The sequence below is a fragment of the Topomyia yanbarensis genome, chromosome 2 (assembly GCF_030247195.1).
Source record: "Topomyia yanbarensis strain Yona2022 chromosome 2, ASM3024719v1, whole genome shotgun sequence".
NCBI lineage: Eukaryota > Metazoa > Arthropoda > Insecta > Diptera > Culicidae > Topomyia > Topomyia yanbarensis.
The window spans coordinates 94002098-94022773 of record NC_080671.1 but is presented as its reverse complement, the minus strand read 5'-3'; the positions used below and the strand labels follow the sequence as shown (position 1 = coordinate 94022773).

At 39.5% G+C, this 20676-nt stretch overlaps 2 protein-coding genes across 7 annotated transcripts in view; one reads left to right on the top strand and one right to left on the bottom strand.

Moving 5' to 3' along the window:
- LOC131678860 (multidrug resistance-associated protein 1) overlaps positions 1-19856 on the bottom strand; it is a 58595-nt gene extending 38739 nt beyond the window's left edge. For 4 of the 6 annotated variants that reach the window (XM_058959276.1, XM_058959273.1, XM_058959275.1 and 1 more), the window contains exons 1-5: positions 3274-3497; positions 2578-2871; positions 1359-2519; positions 1163-1300; positions 589-735 (exon numbers count right to left, since the gene is read on the bottom strand). In XM_058959276.1, the coding sequence (XP_058815259.1) occupies positions 589-735; positions 1163-1300; positions 1359-2519; positions 2578-2871; positions 3274-3318 (1785 nt within the window). In that variant the 5' untranslated portion in view covers positions 3319-3497. Of the gene's footprint in view, positions 1-588; positions 736-934; positions 1082-1162; positions 1301-1358; positions 2520-2577; positions 2872-3273; positions 3498-19784 lie in introns of those variants that run through there. The other 2 variants (XM_058959271.1, XM_058959272.1) reach the window with 2 other exon arrangements.
- Positions 3712-20676, top strand: part of LOC131678862 (PIH1 domain-containing protein 1) — a 30099-nt gene continuing 13134 nt past the window's right edge. The window contains exons 1-2 of the mRNA XM_058959278.1: positions 3712-3901; positions 3975-4074. Coding sequence (XP_058815261.1) covers positions 3830-3901; positions 3975-4074 — 172 coding nt within the window. The 5' untranslated portion in view covers positions 3712-3829. The remainder of the gene's footprint in view (positions 3902-3974; positions 4075-20676) is intronic.

Genomic DNA, 20676 nt, shown 5'->3' with positions numbered 1-20676 from the left:
GACTTTGCTCGGGTCTTCTTTAGTTCTATGATTCGTGTTTTCTATCATCGCAAACTTTCTGCAATCCTGTCTGTAGTAGTGACAGATCTTCATCTGCTTGTCAACATTTTTTTTCGATCTACCAAACGTTCTTTTAACCTCTCTCGCCCACTCTGCGGTACAGTGTTTCTGGTCCGTCACTCTAACGATGTATTAGGCCAATAATCGAATAATTATTCACTACAAGGTTGTGTAATAGACCCCGGACATGTACAGCACATTGAGCAATTGCTGTTTCTCTTGCCGAACCAGATTTGCCCTTCGAATGCCAGTCCGTATACCGCAGCGGTATATGCAAGCTAATATTCAAAAAGCACAAATAATCTTAAAAAGCTCTAGAAAACCCTAAATTCACACAATACTAATCATACGCACGATTCATGTTGAACGTGTTCAACCTACATTACAGACATGTTATGTATGTTAAACATCAAACTTGCGCTATCCGGCACATTAAAATAGCTCTCTAGCCTATGTCTCAAGTTTGAAAAGCTATAAAATATTAAGTTGTGTTCACATCTATACTATCTATTCTAAAAGGCCACTTACTTGCACCAAGTTAGAGATGAGCATAGGCAACATCGAGAGTGGAAATCGAAGAATGTTGAATAGTGCTAGTGAAACGAAAGCGGTCGTAGCATTCAGGACGTTATTTTCATCCACCAGGACATAGGTTGCAAAAGTGACCAGTGACACCTGTTGCGTTGATTGATGAAGGTTGGATGCGTTGAGGGTTTAGTGAAAAATAAAACAAAAAAAAACGGTTAGAATGGATTATTACAAATGTGTTGGGTGTTGCATGTGACTCTTCCTCTAATGAAAACTAAAAAGCGGAAAAGTAGTGAAGACACTCATATATAAGCGAAGAAACAAAAATAAATTCTGATCTGTGTACCTCTACAATGTAAACGACCAACATTGGAAGGAGCACCAATGGCAGTTTGAGGATATCGAACAGCGTCAAGCAGACAAACGCAGTCACTGGCGTCAACACGTGACTGTCATCGGACAGGACATACACTGAGAATGTGACTAGCGATACCTTTTAGATGTTTTTTTTTAATTTTTTAGAGGAAGAGATTGCTTAATTTGAAAAAAGTTCGTATCATATTGTATACATTACCAGAAACGGAGCACATGACCAAATGAACGATGTTCCTGCGTTGAGGTAAGCTGCCGATTTAAGTACTTTGACCTCTTTGTCACGTATGCGCAGAATCTGCTGCTCGAAGCTTGGTTCCCAAGCGTACAATTTCAACACCTAAAATAATTCCAATTAGCAAGAGATCGTATTAAAATTCTATTAACTAACACCTTACCTTAATTCCGCTAAGAACCTCATTCATGAGCTTCACTCGTTCGTCCTTATTTTTCATCTGCTTGATTTGCAGCGTCTTGATTTTGTTCGCGATAACACCGTTGACGGGAATCAGAATAATCATAACGGCAAGTCCGGCCAGCACCGACGGTCCGAGTATTTCCCACAGGAAAAATAAAGCAAGTGCAATCTGCATAGGGGCACTCCACAGCATATTTATGTACGTTGTCAGATCCATAAACCTCTGGGCATCGACTGCCATCAGATTAACGATTTCACCAACCGTTGTCCCTTTTCTAGCACTGTTAGAGATGATCAGCGCCTTTCGATAGATGGCACTAATTAGCGCAGTTCGAATCCGGAATCCAACGAAGAACATACGGTTGAAATATTGTGCCAGGAAGAGTGTCTGCATGGCGGCCACGACAAACAATAAGATTGCATAGAAAACACCCCTCCATAATGGTTCGTCTCCACTCACGAAATTAATTATCAATCGCAATATCTGCGGCGATGCAAACGTCAGCAGATCTTGTGCCAGTTTCAGGAAAGACCCGAAAGCGAACGTTCGACCAAAGGCTTTCACTAAAGCTGGCAGGATTGATGCTATTTTCTTTGTTTTGGTTGTCTTGAAATCAACTCGACAAGACTGCTTTTTATAACTAGCCGTACTTGTAACATCATTGATTTCGTGTGTTTTGTAGGTCTTCTCTAGAGTTTGGTTCCAATATTTCATGAACAACGGAGAAATTTCTTTGGATGAATCTTCCGGTTTCATGTTCCAAAGATCTTCATGCACAAGCGGTTTTTTGAAACCAGTCCAGGCAAGTTTATCAAACCAACCAAAAACTAGTCGCGAGGGGAATGTTGCTGACAACTCTGGGCAGTCTCTATCCGTAGCTTCGTACTTGGAAAGCTGTGCAGGTCGATCAATAAAGAAGTTTAGCACAAACATTACACATGAGCAGATGAAGAAAATCACAAAGCTAACGAAGTGGTATTCGGCCCACGAATCGGATTCCATTCGATTCTGGTATGCTCGAGCTTCGGTTCGACAGCGTGGTATACTACATAACGTAAGAAGGAACCAGAATAGGAACAGTAGACCGGACGTCCGCATACCGTAGAATTTATTCAAGTATACTAATGCCGCAACAAAGGCCTGAAAAATAAATGTTAGTATCATATTGGCCACACTTCGAAAGTGATTATAAACTTACAAAACTTGCTATTTTTATGGTTGGCGTGTAGAAGTAAACTGGGGCTACCTCGCCCTCCGTTGAGATTGCCTTGATTAGATCTACCAGGGTAAGTACTAGCAGTACACTGATCACGACCAGTTTCGATACGTTTATTACACTCCAAGGAACGTTGCGATTCCGACTGTTGCGAAGGTAGTACAGTTCGATGAGGGAAAACACCCAAAGAAATGCGCATGGAGCCCATACCAGCACCGTCTGCTGGAAACAAGGTGTCAAATCGGGGTCGTTGGTGTACCATGTTAGGTTATTGTCCTGGAAAAAAAAAATAAAATCATGAAGCTATGCAATTGTATACATTGCGAATCAAGTTATAAAAAAATTATTGCTCAATAAACCGGCTCTAGGTTTATTGAAAACAGCTGATGGGGGCAAGATTGTGTGAATCAAAACAAAAACAAGTCGGTGCCGTTGCGATTCACTCACAAAATGCTTAATTCACTCACTAGACGAACCCCCCGTGACTAATTCACTCGGTTGTTTCACATTTCCACACATGATCTGACGGATCTGATAAAAGAAAACCTTTTTGTCGAAAATCCAATTTAGAAAACAAATTTTCTAAACATTAATATATCGATTTCACAATGCACTAACTAAATAACATTTTTACAAAAAATTCGATTCATTTCAAACGAATTTAACACCGAAACTTACCCAAAATCTAGAGCCACAGAATTCGTCCATCGGATGCGCATCCATTTTGACTGTCAAAGTGCGATGTGTCAGCTAGCCAGAATGAACCGCGAGTGCCGACCTACTTCGTGTTGAGTTCGGAAATGCGAGCAACAAGTGAGCCGTACTGAGGTTGCGTACTGCACCTACACACAGATGTGGTTGCGATTCTTCCAATGTCTTCCCGTTTTGCTCTTTCTTTCTAACTGAAATCAAATAAAATGGTGTGGTTAGTTGAAACGGTAGCACGTACGGTAGTTGTTAGTTCAATGACCTCCCACAGACAGCTTGATTGTGTGCATAGATTTTTCTCGAAACTGATAGCGGACCGGTACAAAAAGTAAACAAAATTCATTTCTGTTCACTCACAGACACTATCGCAACGGGGAAACCGAACATTAGCCGAACTTTGACAACCGTGTTCAACTTCAATTTCATTCCAGACTGAAAACGCTGAATAATCACATTTTTGTGGTGCTTTGTTGTGTTGTGCAAGAAAAAGTTGGTGCTTTCGTCGAAATAGCATTGTTTTTCAACAATGTCCAGGTCAAAGGCTACCTATCTCGACGCGGATTCATCGTTGATGGAGAAAAATCTGCGTTTCATTAAGGTATGTGAAAGGTTTAGCGAAACAAACTAATCACTAGTGGCTCTGTGTTATTGTTACGTTTCGTACGTTCTAGGATGAAGCGGAAGAGGAGTTCAATAACATGTTCGGGCCCATCATGGAACAAGCGGAGGATATTAGCAGCGGAAGATCCAAAATTGTGAAGCCGTTGCCGGGTAAGTTTATTGTGATGTCCGGATGTTTGGTCGATATAACATATTAAGATCGCATTCTAACTACACACTAAAATTAACCTTTTGATGTGCAATGTTTTCTAAACATTGCGGAAAACTTTTCAAAATAGTCTATAATATAGTATCGTATTTAATTGCATTACAAAATCGTAGTACTTTCAACGTAATTGAAGCTTAGTATCTCGGTCTATTGCCCGTGCTTTTCCAAAGGAGATTTTTGATCACACGACAATTTTTGATCACACATATACGACGCGCAATTCATCTCATTCCTTTTTTATGGGATTAGATAATAAATTTAGTAGTGAAAACAAAACCTACGAAAACCTAAATCTTTGGAAGAACCATTTTTGCCATCTTATTAAAATGCCGTTGCACATTTTTTGATGTTTCTTTGGATTTATTAAGGATTGCACCGAATTTTCTCGCGGTATCAAAAAGCATGAGCGACGCGTTTCCAATAAAACCTTCAACTCACTAAGTCCAACTGGAAAATGAGCACGAATTCTGGTTGGATTTAAATAGTATTCCAGTTCGTGTCACAACCGATTCTAATTAGAATCAGTTATATTGAAATGGTGACAAAAAAATTTCATCGACGAAACCCAACTTAGTCGGTCAATTAATCTGTCGACCTCGAAGCACCCGATTTCGTCGGTCGACTGGGAAATTTATGAACTGTCAAATTTACTATGGGGTTTTTAATGAGGCATGATAGAAGAATGGTGTCTTGGCAAAGTTTTCGCCGGGATTACACAATCGGAGATTAAGCGCGAATAGTCGAAGCGTGTTTCCATGCTCAGGTGGATTTAAAGATTTTTTGCGAATTTCAGATAGACATCGTAAATTCGAGGAGTGCCAATTATAAGCGTGACATATAAAGAGAAAAGAACGTGCAGAAAATAGTGTATTCCGTTTCCTTTTAAATTGACGCTCGTGCTATTTTGTCTCTTGGAGCAGCCTCTAATTTACCTAAGGCCACCAAATCCACGCCAGTCGTCTTCAAAATTAATCGAAACCGACAAGAACCACCCAAACCATTCATCCCACTTAGACAAGATCTTCAAAGGCAAAGGATTCAACGACTTCATAGAGATTGTAAAGTTGGTTCAAGATCGACACTGAGGATGAAAAACGGCTTAGAATGCTGAAGCTGAACTACGCAAACCTCCTTATAGACGATTACAAAAACAAGAACCCAACCTCATATTCGTCAGAGGAGTACCGTTAAACTTTAAAGAAGAAGGGATGATGGACAACATCGAGGCATACTTCCCTGTGCTCAAGCTCCAACGAGTAAAGAGACGGGGTGATAATAAGGAACTGGTAGATACATACAACGTAAAAGATGCGGTTGAACGACAACAAATACCCGACAGAATAAAACTGTACGGCTGCTGTTTCAGGGCAGAATTGTATATATTCCACATCAGACTGTTGGCGTTACGACCACGGAAACACCCCAATTACACAAATTGCAAGCGAGGACACAAAGCGAACGATCCGGAAGGTCCCGTAATGCAAAGACACACAAAAATTCACTCCAAACCAAATCCGTTTCAGAAGGCGGAATCCTATTACCCCAGGGTAGAGTGACCTGCTGAGAGAAGATGCCGGAGGAGCAGAATCCTTCGCTACACTAGGAGAACAGCGACATGCAACCTATAGAACTCCATCAGCCGACAAACAGAAAGTCAGGAACAAGATATCGAATCCCCCGGACATCACACTAAAGCTACCACACCCGATGTACACAACGAAAACAACGATAGATGCGTTGAAAACCTATTCAGAGCCACAGAATTATCTCACGACTGAGACAGGAATTTTTTGCGGAAGCGCGAGTCAAACGATGGCGGATAGCCCTACAAAACTTCCACAGCAAAATTGTGACGAGGATCCAAATAGCAAAGACAGAACTAGACAGAGACCAGTTACTAATGGAGATCGGCCAAGACATCGAAGAGATACTAGACGAATATAGCCATCACCCGTCAATCAGCAAAGTGAAGTGTAAAAAGCTCAAAATCCAGAAACACAATATTTGTCTTTGTCTAGAGCCTCAGACCAACCGACATCAGCTTGGAGCTTGCGCACTTTCTCAGTGAAAACTCCGTTAAAGGGGCCATGCTGTAAGAAAAATGATGGTGATGTGAACCCACCATCAGTGCAAGGGCTACGACAGTGGCTGCAGTTGCTTTTAACTGCAAAGTCAAAATTTGCTAACAAACAATTTTCATGAAGGGCCAAAAAGGGCTGGATCGATAAGCAGAAGTTTTTATACGCACTTCACAGGGACGAAGAATCTCCTTCCAACAATAGAATCCAGATGTTGAATAACGACCTTTACAATACTCGTTAAGTCTTTGCTGATGGTTTGTATGAGAAGAGCACGTCAAGCTTATCAGTGGTCATATTGCAGGAAATATGGCTAAAAAAGATGACTCATTCAAACTCGCACACTACAGACTAGAATCAACAAGAAGAAACTAAGGCTGCGGTGGCGTCGGCATACTCGTTCATCAGTCGCTCGACTACGAGCTATTGATTTTCGACGACATCCTACCGATGGAAGTTGTGGGGATAAAAATTATTAAAGGTTTTGACCAAATCTCGGTGATATCTGACTACATTCCCCCAGGACGGAATATTTGTGGCGAGATAATCACAGAGATCAAAGATTTCTTCGAGCAAGCGGAAACCATTGAAGGTGAGATACTAATCGGCGGAGACTTCAATGGCCATTATAAAACCTGGGATCCGCAATCACCGTACTGCCCTCGATGAACGCCGCGCTCGAAGTCAAAATTCATCCTAATAAATGATGGAACAACCACCTGCGTGTCGGCAATAACAACAGAGCGATAGACCTTGGTCACAGTCGGCTTAGCAGCTAAAGCGACGTGGGATCACCGAAGAAACCCCCGAGAGATGGCGTACCTTACTCATGAAACCTATACCAAAAAGCAAAGGCCACCCATCAAATCTCAATTCGTGTCGACACATCGCCATTAAGAACATCTGCCTCAAACTAATCAACACGGTAATCAACGAAAGATTAAATGTGATGACTTATCTAATGAATTTACATCGCCATCTCTTATTAGGCTTTCGGAAGAAACTGCTTCGCCCAAAGTTGCGTAAGCTTCGGCCTTAGACTCCGTAAACCTCCGCAAACTGTTGTTAAACCTTCAAAAACTAAACATCCCAAATAACATTACTTCATGGCTTCACACCTACCTCAGCTGCCAACACTTGGTCATCGAAACACCTTGTTCAACCTCCACACCAACGAGCCACACAAAATGAAACTGGATTACTGCGAGTTGGTCGAATTTACTGACGATTTTCAGGGGTTATAACGGGGGCAGACCCCGAAGAAGCCGCCGAAGAAGTCAACAACTACCTCTGATTGCTTCAAGGCTTATTGCCCTGAATCTTAAAATCAGCGCGGCGAAATCCTCTGCAATAGGCTTCACAAGAAGGGACACGAGAGGTGTAAGGATTAAAATTGGCACGGAGAAGGTAGAATTGACCAACACCCACCGATACCTAGGATACACGGTCGACAGAACCCTCACACGCCGCAAACACATAGAAGACGTGAGACGTAAAGCAGCAGGTCGACAACCCGAGCACCTTTATCAAGGTAGGGAACGCCTAAGTACGCAACAGGCTGGAATACGGAGCACAAATCTACGGATGTGCGGCCTTAACAAAGCTCCAAACCGTCCATAAACGAAGAGCGATGCACCTACTGAAGTTGATACCAGTCCATGTCATAGCCGAAACCGGTCAAACATCATTGGACACCAGACGAGAATGGCTTACGCTGAAGGAAATTTTGAAATACTCCTTCCACAACAACCAACTACAACAATTTATCGAAAGAGCAATTCAAGCAAACTCCTGGAACGGAACTTTCTTCACAGAAAACGCAACGAAATACGACTATATAATCTACCAAATGCACTCAAAAGTTGCAACAATGGCATTCACCAGCAGACGACAATTTTCCGATCTCGACATGACCAGTTTAATCAAAGAAACTCTGCTTGAAGGGCAGCAACCCGAAACAGATCATTTTGGAAATGAAAATTCCTAAAAGCGAAAAATCGATGCCCGGACCACAAATATCTGTACACTGAAGCCACTAAAGCATCGCTGAAGACCGCTCTAGCAGTCTACGACAGCACAGACCTAGAAACAGTAGCAGAAAAAATTAACCCTAACTTCACAATCACCATGGTTGAGCTTTTGGCAATCGTGAAAGCCATTGAAATTGTCAAACCAAAAAACTACAAGAAATCGGTCATGCACTGACTCCCGAGGAGTCTACCAACTGATTTTGAACAAAACTAAGACCGCAGAAAATTACATAGCATAGAAAATACGTAAAACACTTAAGCAAGACAAATCGCATATAATTCTGCAATGGATATCAATCCACCAAGGAATCCTGGGAATGAAAGAGTTAATCAAAAAGCTATTCGACCAACTCAGGGTCCACAAACAAAGTTCAATTTCCTAACTCTCTCGAATGCCATCGGCCTCGCTAAGACTGATATCTCAAGACATCAGAAAAAGAAACCGACTACCTCAGCCATCTTCATTTCTACTGCCCGAAATACAACGCTCAGATATCGAAATTCGCAGTCTTCGAATACAAACCTCTAACCAGAATGCTTTTCGAAAACAACGAAGCGGAATTGAAGCATATTGTTTTATTTCTTAAAAATGCAAACCTACACATTTAAACATCCAACTTCACACCGAAAAACATACCGGAGACAATCCTACAGCAACATCAGTGGCGAGATGGTCCGTGATCGGTCTTAGCCGTCTAACAGATAAGACAAAAGTATATATAGTTGTCGTTTTTTCGACGTTTCATTGGATTTATTAATGATCGCGCCAATATTCATCACCCAGCCGGAAAATGGACCGGAATTCTGGTTGGATCTAAATAGTATTCCATCTCCAGTGACAACTGATTCTAATTAGGCATGATAGAAATATGTAAATATGCACAGTTCTAGACAATGTCATTATGAGCACCAGTTGAGAAGATATAAATTTTGCTTGTCCTTTTGTTTTGAGATATTGAGCATTTTCGAAATTTCATTTGTGGATTTTCACCTAAAACTTTCTAATTTTTAGTTCAATCGTGTTACTTAGTTAAACATTTGTCTTCATTATATTTTTGTGAAGAATTTTCTGTAGGGGCCTAAACAACTTGAATTGAAGAAGGTATTTAAAAAAAATCGAAAATTTTATTACTCCATCCTCATCCAGAAGAACTTTTATTTGGAGTAGTGTTATGGGGTACTACCTACCAATTAACATATTTGTACACTCAATTTGCCGCATGTTTTGTATAACACTTAAAATTGGAAAACATGCTAAAACCGATTCGTGTACGTTATGTAAAGTGAAACTATTCTAAAAAGGTTAAAATTGAAACAGTTATACGCGGTAAAACTTTTCAGTGAACTACTTAAGCAACCAAAAGTTCATATGATATTTTAAAAAATACACTTCAAGATCATGTTTGATGACAACTTTCACGCTGCTAATTTTTTTATTTATTTAGAGTTACAACGAATGGCGCTTAAATGGGTATTTCGACTTTGATGTCAAAATATACATATTAAATCAAAGTAAAAATTCAGGTTGTACGCGCCAATGTTCGTTAGGGTGGGACAAAAATTAAATTCTTGCTCCTAGCAACATTTTCGGTGCTATTATCCAATATGTATCGCACCCTAAAAATCACCGGACAGCCCATGAATTTTCAACCGTAACAGAACAAATACCATCAAAAACATCGTAAAGACGTTATCTATTTTAATCACATCCTCGAATTATGAATAAAAGCTGTGTGGTTCCAACGTCATAAATCATCAATCAAACTGGCTTAAAAATCTTACCACCATTAGAGTAACCAAGCTCGTCATAATATCGATTGACTCTGTTATCTGAGCTGCCCGTTTAGAATAGGCGCTACTGTTATCAGCGTTCGTAATTTGTATGCGCCACAGCTGTGCCCTTCACATTGTCATCGCTTCCTCTCTTATGGAGTTCTACTGGCTGTAAATTATTCCTTCCGAAGTCTGTTCAACTATTTTAGTTTACCATACATTATAAAGCATGCATCAATAACACAACAGGAGTTCGGCGGACTCTTATCACATTTGACCATCGAAGTATGTCAATCTATTTTTCAGGGGCAAGTTCAACTCAGTGGTACCACATTCAGAGTCTTTACTGAGGAAATCAGGAAATTTAAGCTCATCACTGCAAACTTTTTAAAACGTTAAACAAACGTCGTTCCAAGATATTCCTCATGGAGGAGGAGAAAAAAATTTTCCGCGTCGACTCGGGAGGTGGATGGATTATCCAGAAAGTACTGCGGCTCTAGTGAGCTTGAGCTTGTGCGATCACCCTTGGCTGCTACTCCGTTATCGATCTGGACTAGCTGAAGTTGCACAGGGAATAAGTAGATAATTATGCTTGGGAGTAGCGAAACATCTTTCAATGTGCAACTCCTGGTAATCCTAAAATGTTTATTGATCAATACCGGCGGCGCCGGCCAGGCCCGAACGTAGATCGCGGAAGGAAAGGGAAGGAATTGTTAGTCCGATACTTGCTTTTGCTAGAGGCCGTATATACTACTGCACACTCCACAAGTATCACGGGAGGAGGATATTTGTTAGTAAGTATAGAAGTTGGATTTTACTTCCTCTTTACCGACGCCAGAGAGGTCACTCCACTATCTAGACTAGATATCGATCCATCAACTCATGGACCGGGGACCAACGACTTTACTTTTCTTCCGAAGGAAGACGTGACCACAGATTTTTTCAAATCTCAACGACCTCGGCTGGAATCGAACCGCAGGCCAACTGGAATGAGTGGCGGTCACGCTTACCACTCAACCACCGGCGCCGTCAGAAAGTAGGGGAACTGGGGGGAAGCCCGACACCCTGGGTAAGCCCGACACCCCACGACTTTTCCCAGATATCAAATTTTAAATCATACAATAATGACAGGATATTATTAGTACGATTATTTTTGGCATTTCGATACATATCGATGCCATATGGGTTTATAAACGTCAACAAAATAGACAAAACAAGCGAAAGCAAAGTTGATGCGTTTTTGGATGTTATTTTTAGTTGATACCTTTTAAGGTTTTAATAACACAAAAGCTTTGAAAATGAACAGTTGTTTTGTCACACATTCTATTCTACTCTCCATATCGTTATTTGTATGTATTGAAGATAAGTTTGAGTATTTCAATACTGTTAATTGAGCATTTAACAAAAATGGGCGCTGTTGGGGCAAGACCGACAGTTTTTGGGTGGGGTAAGACCGACACGGTGTTTAGATAATTGGGTTCGTTTTTGATTCGATACAAACGACTGGGTATATTTGTTGTGTTCAATTATACTATAATTACGTCATGTTAATAATTGAAATACACGGAAACTACGTTTTTTGCATTTATTTATCAGTATTGTCTCAAGCCGACCAAAAAAATTAAAAATTAATTGAACGCGATTCATAATAATATTACAAAAAGAAACGAAAAGTATAATCTAATATGAGATTTTGAAATGATATTGATGAAAAAATTTCATTGACCGTCGAATTGTTGATCAACAATGTTCCGAAAAATCACAACACGGACCGGATAGCTTACTACGAAGCGTGCGTCACTTCTAAGTGAATGAGTCCTAGTAACAGCGTATATAATCTGCTTGCAGAACAGCTCTTCCTCGTTAGAATGGCTATACAAGTGGCAATAAAGCTCGAAAGAATTACTTGAGAAAACCTGTACCATAATATAAACCATGCGTTAAACATGATTTATTCATAACACCACGCATTCGAATGCTCTTCCTCTTGCTACGCGATGAAACTACAGAAAGTATGCGTTTGCATCACACATACTCATATACATATAATTGCACGTTATCACACATACACAATACATTTTTAATGGAAAAAATTGGACAAAAAGAAAGTTCAAAAGGGGGTCGCTCTTGCCCCTTTGGGGTGTCGGTCTTGCCCGCAGCGTTTTTAAAATGACATTTTTCTCCATTTTTTGGCAACCAATTTTTAATGAATTCAATTTTTTGAAACGCTGAAAAAATTATATTTTGTTAAGAACCACCTAAACAAGGATTATGCACAGAATATACAATTTTAGGAACTTTGTGGAATTTTAGAAAAATTATTGCGCTTAAGGTGTCGGACTTGCCCCGCGTTCCCCTACTGCGGCTCTAGTGATTAAAATGTACAATAAAACTACTACATATTCTCGTTAACTGCGGTTGAAGATCACTCGGAAAATCAAGCCTAACCCTTGGATTACGCTTTGGCGAAAAAACGTGTGCGACGATGTACTTACGAAACTCGAAGGATGTGTCTTCATCGACGATGAAGTCTATTAGAATTTCAAGCAAATCCTGGGACTCAAATTCTACAAGGCTTCAGCCCACGGCTAGGTTCCTAGAAGATTCAAATTTGTTTTCGTGGATGAGCTCACGAAAAAATGTATTTGGAAAATGATTCTACGATAAAAGATATTAAGCGATAATAAGATATTAATAAGTATACTATTGGCATAAAACTTCCTTGTCAAAAATTTTAGCACGAGGACTGCTATTTTACAAATGGTCGGTGTTAGGTCAGACCGGACTAAGTGAGTAAGATTGATTTCGAGAAAAACGTGTTTAAAGTTTGAATCACAGCACCCTTAACAATATAATTGGAAAATAATTGCAATAGTTCTTGTTTATTGTTTCATATTTCAAATCTGATAAAAGTGGAATGTAGCTGAAGAAATTCTTTATCCAGTGCTATCATTAACTCATTTTTTAATGTTTTGCGACTTAGTCCGGTGTGGCTTAACACCGACCAAATGCTTACACTTATTTAACAGGTAACTAAAAATATTCATTTAGTTCAAGCGCATTCAAGTTCACTTAGATTAAGCGCATTCAAATAATATTGAAAAGTTCGGTAGTTTTTGGTGATGTTTAAAGTGGTATTAATGAAGTCTCGTGCAAATGACTTTAGAAGTATCGAATTGGATTTATTTACAAGTGTTTGTAAAACAAAATTTTGTAAAAAATTTGAACATTGTTGTGGCTATTATGGTTTAAACAAAACTGCCCATGTTTTTATAGCGTTTGTGATTATCTCTACAACCCATGCACTGATCGATCTGTTTTTTTAGAATTTTAAATTAAATTTAAATTGCATATTTTGTGCTTTCAATGCGAACAAAAAAAGTCGATTTTTTCGACAAATCATCGGCTTTTCTGTAACTATCCTCTCGCAGGTTGATGGGATTGGCATATTGAAAGCATCATCAAGCCACAACAGATTCAATCTAAATATAAGGGCTTTGGCTCTTTTTAATTTCTATTTGCACCAAGTTCTACTACTAGAGGTTAATTAGTTCTCATGTTAATAATCCACCAATCATTATGACTACTCAGGATGTGATTTATATAAGAAGCCCGCTTCAAGATGTTGATTACAATACGCCTCGATAGTGGTGTATCGAGGATGCCGGGAGGGCTAATGTTCTATACTTTTCCCCTCTTTGGCAGCTCACAAGCAACCATTAACCAAGAAGGAAATAGATAATTGAGAAAGTATATGCTGCGTGTAGCGGTTGGCTATTCAAGTATTAGTAGTGTTTGAAGTACTTATGGTATGTTTGTCATATGATGATCGTAACTTCAGCTGTATCTGTCTTATCTATTACATGCCTCATCTATTGCCTTTTATCTCTTTTTTCGACCAATATACTGCCATTCTACACCCGCCTTCAGCTGGGTCAGTCAAAAATGACGCTCATATCTACCAGATCCACCGTTCCATGGCGACATGACCGGGAACTACAGTTGGTAACGAGAGAACTCACTCACTCCTAGCATCTGAACCACACCTTGAAATTTAGTATCAGATTCACGGCTCGCGCGATCATTCAGGACCACACGCAAATATGTGAATGGTACCACGGCCGCAGAGCGAAAGAGACAACTAGTACCACGACACTATGTTAACCGTGTTTGCAAATGGAGCTCCAATGTACAAGCGATTTTGTGTACGAATAATTGTGTTCGATATTGTACATAAAAGTGCGCTGGAAACGAGCACAACACAAAAGAAAGCATAGTGTTTGAACGGACAAGGTCAGTCGCGTGTTGGACGGAACTGAGTAGCGTACCTGCACAGCTAGTGTAACGTACTTCTAACTCAGCTACACTGGCTGTGAAAACACACAGCGCAGCAGGGTTACCAAAAATACAGAATAATCTGTATTTATACAGATTTTGCAGCCGTTTTCAGACCAAGAATCTGTATGTGCAGATATATAGATTTTTGCGTGTGCGTACAGATATACAGATTTTTGAAAAATGGTGTTACAAAAACTGTTTTTAGAAATATTTTTTCAGTTTCAGTAATACTTCCTCTGTGTCTCTCTCAGCTTAGCCCTCTATGTTAGGATGTGCACGCTGACGAAGTCGACTTAAAAATGACTTTTACTGTGATCCGTACTTACATACAAAGTTTGCTTCACAGTTTAATGACTTCGTCTGCGTGCACAGCCTAATTAAAATATATCTTAACTTTTGAGAGTGGTCGCTCATTCTGATAGGTAAAAATTTGTAATACACTCAGGTTAGCACCCAGCAAACGCCTGGCTGAAGTCTACTTCCAGAAACGTTAATTGTAATGCTCTGTGATTTTGTTAATTCTAAATATTTTGTGCGAAATTTCGACAGCTACATTGGTCGACTTAATGTATATAACATTATACACTCAGGTTTTTACGCAGTTTTTTTTTTGTGCGGATTTTGAAATTTACGCGGTTTTCATTCACGCGGATTTTGAAATTTACGCGGTTTTCATTTACGCGGTATCCATTAACGAGGTTCCCATTAACGCGGATTCTCAAATTTACGCGGTCTTCAATTTCGCGGATTTCGAAATTTACGCTGATTTTGAAATTTACGCAGTTTTCAGTTACGTGGATTTTAAAATTTACGCGGTTTTCATTTACGTGGATTTTGAAATTTACGCGGATTTCATTTACGCGGTCTGTATCCCCTGCGTAAAAAACCTGAGTGTATATCAACAAAAATTTAGATAAATTCATTAAATGAAGAAGAAAATTATTTTTTCATTGTGCACATCGGTAAACTTCAAATTTCTGGATGTAAAATATCAGAACGATTTGTAGTGCTTTTTACGAAATTAAATTACAGGAATTAATATCGTCGATAGATAATCCAGCAAAAGGTTAAACGACTCAACTGATTCGATACAGATATCGACACAGATTTTCCAAAGAGTATCTGTATCTGTATGAGATTTTTAGGACAAAAATACAGATTTAATTTTGGCAACCCTGCGGCGCAGTGATCTGCTCCGCCTTCCGTTCAACAGGCAACTGAGCTTGTCCGGCCAAATCCGTTCTTTAAATAGTCGATGATGACGTCATTCATAGAAGCGTAGAGTGCTAAGTACACAAATCTGTTGTGCCGGACTTGGAAAGCGCTATCGCTTCGTATGTAAATGCGCGATATTTTGACTAGGTTGTACATTTTTAATATTATTAATGCCATGATATCAAAAATCTTTGGGTTTATCTATTGAAATCTATTCTTAGAAGTATTTCGGGGTGATATGCGCAAAAAATAGAAAATTTTTCTTGAGACGGCTGAATTATATGCGTTTAAAATTGGACCACTTTTCTTTACATACCATTTTTATAGAATTTGCAAAATGCACCCCTATATCGGAAAAAAGACGTAGTCCTACGTCAAAAAAATTAAACGATTAAGAAAAAAATAACTCCCATATCCACTAGACAACACGTTCCATGGTGACATGACTGGGAACTCGAGTGATATGGAAGATAACCTACTTTCTTCTAGAATCTGAACCGTACACGAAAATTTAAGTACCAGAATCACGGTCCGCTCGCGATCATTCTAGAACACACGCGAATTTGGGAAAGGCACACGATTATAAAATAGCACCTGTACACGCGAACTTACATGCACGTTAGCACACGCGACACACAAACCCGCACGCGATTGAACACGTTAACGTACAAATACTTGAGCACTTCGCGATGATACACGCGATCACGAAGTCCCTACGCCCGCACATACCTGAACCGTACAATAAATATCACATTCAAAATCACGGCCCGCTACAATTGGCTTAAAGCAGTGTTTTAGTAGGCGTCATTACCATTGTGATCCTGACAGGGAGCACTTCCGAGAACCTACACAGAAAAAAATGTTAGTAAATATAAGAGTTTTTCACTTGAAAATAAAACTTTTATTTTGATTACTATTCTTCACTAGCTTAAAAGGAAAACTTATTTTGATTATCATTCTTGATTATTTTAAAAGTTTTACTTTCAACCTAATAGTAAGCGTTGGTTGCTTTTTGCTAAGAGCGGAGCACTCTTACTTTTACCAATATTTTTTTTCTGTGTGTAGCTCTACAGCTCCAGTAGGATAACTCTCGAAAAAAAAATCATCGGCTTTGCTGTAACTTATTTATGTTTGCAAAACCTTACATTGACGGTCTAGCTATTAACAAATGAAAGGTCAATCTGTTCACGGATTGAGTAGATCTCTATAATATTGAAAGGTTTCGGGGACATGGTCGGAAAATATATCCAGGTTCCTCTAAAAGGGTTTGCAGATTGAAATATTTGCTACTGAATTTCCTTTGAAGCACATAAGTCTTTCGGAAAATCTTTTTCCCTGAATGCCCGAATTCCCGTGATTCGAGAAACACGAGATTTAACCTCCAAGCAAACGAATTTCGTCTCATTTATTCATTGCACAATGGGGTGTCGGAGTAAAGTGGGAAACTTTCTTTGGGGTAAAGTGGGAAATGTAATATTGCATCCAAGTGTTGTCAATTAGGTAGTTCATGTCAGTTTACCCCACTTACTATCGACGGCGCCGGTGGTTGAGTGATAATCGTGACCGCCACTCATTCCAGTAGGCCTGAGTTCAATTCCAGTCGAGGTCGTTGAGATTTTTCTGAGGTAAAAAAATCTGTGGTCACGTCTTGTTTCGGAAGGGGGGGAAGTAAAGCCGGTTCGTCTCTGGTCTATGAGTTGATGGATCTGATATCTAGTCCAGATAGTGGAGTGACCTCTCTGGCGTCGGTAAAGAAGAAGTAAAATCCAACTTCTCTATACTTACTAACAAATATCCTCCTCCCGTGATACTTGTGGAGTACGCAGTAGTATATACGGCCTCTAGCAAAAGCAAGTATCGGACTAACCATTCCTTCCCTCTCCTTCCACGATCTACTTTCGGGCCTAGCTGGCGGCGGTATTGATAAATAACACATTGAAAGATGTTTCGCTACCCCGAGCATATAATTATCTACTTATTCACTGTGCAACTTCAGTTAGTCTAGATCGATAACGGAGTAAGCAGCCAGAGGCTCAAGCTCAAGCTTTACCGCACTTACTAGCTAGCTAACCGCTATTATCAAGGGGTCGAAAGTCCCGGCTGAAGTATCCCATGTTCTTAATTAATGCCACTTCGGTTTCCAGGAGATACCTGAACTGATTTGACAAAATTTAGTCTCAAATGAAACTCCCTGTTATTAAATTTCATCTCGATCCGACTTCGGTTCCGGAGTTACCACTGAATGACGTAATTAATTGTTTTTTTTTACCTAAAAAAGAAACATATACTCAAAATAAAAGTTTCTTCGTTCACGAAGACGCCATTGTATTAAGAAATTATAGGGTGCAGGTTTCAAATCGATCAGTTTAGTTGTTGGCGAGAATTCGTGGTCAGCGCTAAGTTTGTTTTGAAAAAACACCATTTTGAAATAATTGCATTTAAAGGTTCACGTCAATATTGTGCAATATTAAAATGAGTAATATTTTACCTACTTAAAGACATTTATTCCGGAGCCATATCTTCCCTCGGTAGTAACCCTACTTATTTCCAACAAACTTATGGGCATTAGGACCACACAAGATATCCACAATGCTTGAAAAAAATTTATAACTGCAACAATTCTTTCGTTGCAAATACAAGCGGAAGTGGAAGAAGCGACTGTTGAAACACCTCCATCTTTTTATTATTTTCAAGATGAGTTGATTATAACTTTCATTATCGTTTTGCATGAATCCGCCAACACATTTTTCAAGCAACTTACTTTTCGAAAGATCATTAATGCACTAATACAAATGTACATTCTGACGAACGTGACTTCCAGATTGAACGATCATTTGGCACGCATTCCAAATCTACCCGCATTTTGTCTTGGGGAAAACCCTGGACGCACGAAAATTGAACAGTCACTCTGATTGCAGGACACCGTAGGCTATTTAATGCTCTAGCTTCAGTTGCAATAGGCAGATTCTTTTAAAATTGTGTAAAAATATTCTACATTGAGAAAACACTAAAAAATCGAATGTTTCGACTCACTTAAATAGATATAACCCCTCAACGGAGCTCCAACCAAAAGTTTCCCACTTAGCCCTATATAAATCACAATCTAGCATCAACATGTACAAATGTTGATTTTTGAACATAGAATCATGTTTAAATGTAAACGAAGCATCGACACGCTCAACCAATTGCCCAGCCCCAATCAACGGGGCGGCTACAGTTTTTCGAACAATCGCAAATAGATACGCGCGAACGCTTTTAAATCGTTTTGCTAAATATTTACTCCAAAGACACTGCCGGCTAAAGTTACCGATTTACATACTATGTTTTTCTTCGCCAATACAGTCTCATGACTCACTTAGGAAAAAAAATGTGCGCTATCATCGCCATGCTTCATGCCCCAACGTGTGTTCGCAACATTTCACAACACCAGCGTAGTCCGGTCGGGTCGCACCCATGAAAAACATGAATCGGTGAAATGATTCATTCCAATGTGTTTGTATATTTATTTGATTTTGCTTTTTTGCGATTCTATGACAACAAATCCGTTAACCCTTGCTTAGTCCAGAACAGCTTCACAACTGAGAAATCCATTCATGAAAGCTCGGTGTGTACTCTCTGACAGGGTTAATTTACGGGGGTACGGTTTTAGGTGTTACTTGTATGGAAGCCGCAAAAAAACACGACGACGCACCAAATTACCAAAATCCGGTTTTCGGTTTGGTAAGCAGCATCACGCTTGTAGGGTAAGTTCTATTCACCTTCCTTTAGCTTTTATTTTATTCACCTGAGTTAAATTGAAACAGTGAGGTCACATAAACAGCGCTCGGGCCATAACGTATTTATTCAACGTGATGGGCGCGATGCATACAACATTGGTCTGTCAATTCATATAATAGAACGAGACTTGCTAGACTCTAAGCTAAATCACATACAAATTGTGCAATAGTCGTCCGCAGTCGGCACTAATTAGAACCAATAATCTGACAATTTCTGTCTCGTCTGTCAACGAACGAGAACTTGATTGCTATTTTCGTATATCACTTGTAGTACTCGAACGCGGTTCAACGCTCAACCCTACGATTACATAACGTCCGAATCAATCAAAAACTGTCGCAAAAAGTTCATCAAACATTATATCGTATCACTAAACCAAATCGAACAATGTATTATTTTAGGGATTCATGTTTTATTACTTCTCCCATCCGCTTGAAAACTTACTCCGAATCACTCACGATCAACTCAACCGTTCACAGCAATCGTCAACACAACACTGAGCGGTCTTGGCTCTGGCGTTTCTACTCGCGTGGCAGCTTGAATTGCTGTAGCGTGGGACCGGCGACCGGCTTTTGGTGACGTAATTTTCGCTCACTGTCCTTCGTTCTACTCTCGCACAAGTAAACACCGCTGATAAACCACCGCAAATATTGCTTGAATGAGTTTGCAGAAATGCTTCCATCTAAACATAGCGACAAGCTGTGAATAAAAGAAAACTTTCCAATTAAATTAACCCTTAGATGGTCGTACGATGGGATCGGGTAAGCTTACTAGGTTGAAAATTTCAGTCGACGAACTGGGGAAAAATGAATTTGAGTCTTAATAATGCTGAAGACTAAAAACAGCTAAAACAGCTACTGGGGGCAGCAAGTTGTAATTTTAAAATTTTCTGTTTTATATTATAGAACTATTAAAATTATGAATCTATAACTGAAATACTCCTGCACATGCCCTTACGTGTTGACCAGGCACAATCGAGTGCAAACTGGTTCTACTTTATCTATCTCCGAACATAGCCAAAGTTCAGCTTTGATACTTTGCGATAATACTCTCAGGTAATATTGATTACATAAGAAAAATATATATTTTTTTGCAAATTTTAAATGCTGGCGTCGGAGTCATAGCGGAGTCTCAGTTGTGCGCCCCTTTGGTGCTTACTTTGGCTTTTTTTCAGTTCGACCTTCAAATAATATTTTGTGTACATGGAAATAGAACTCCTATTTTCTACTTAATTCATGTTTGACTGTCGTTCATTTCGTGTAAATTCCAGCCACAGAAGACTGTATATTAGGGTGCCAATGGCATGTATGGAAAACAGGTAATCATCGAATTTAAT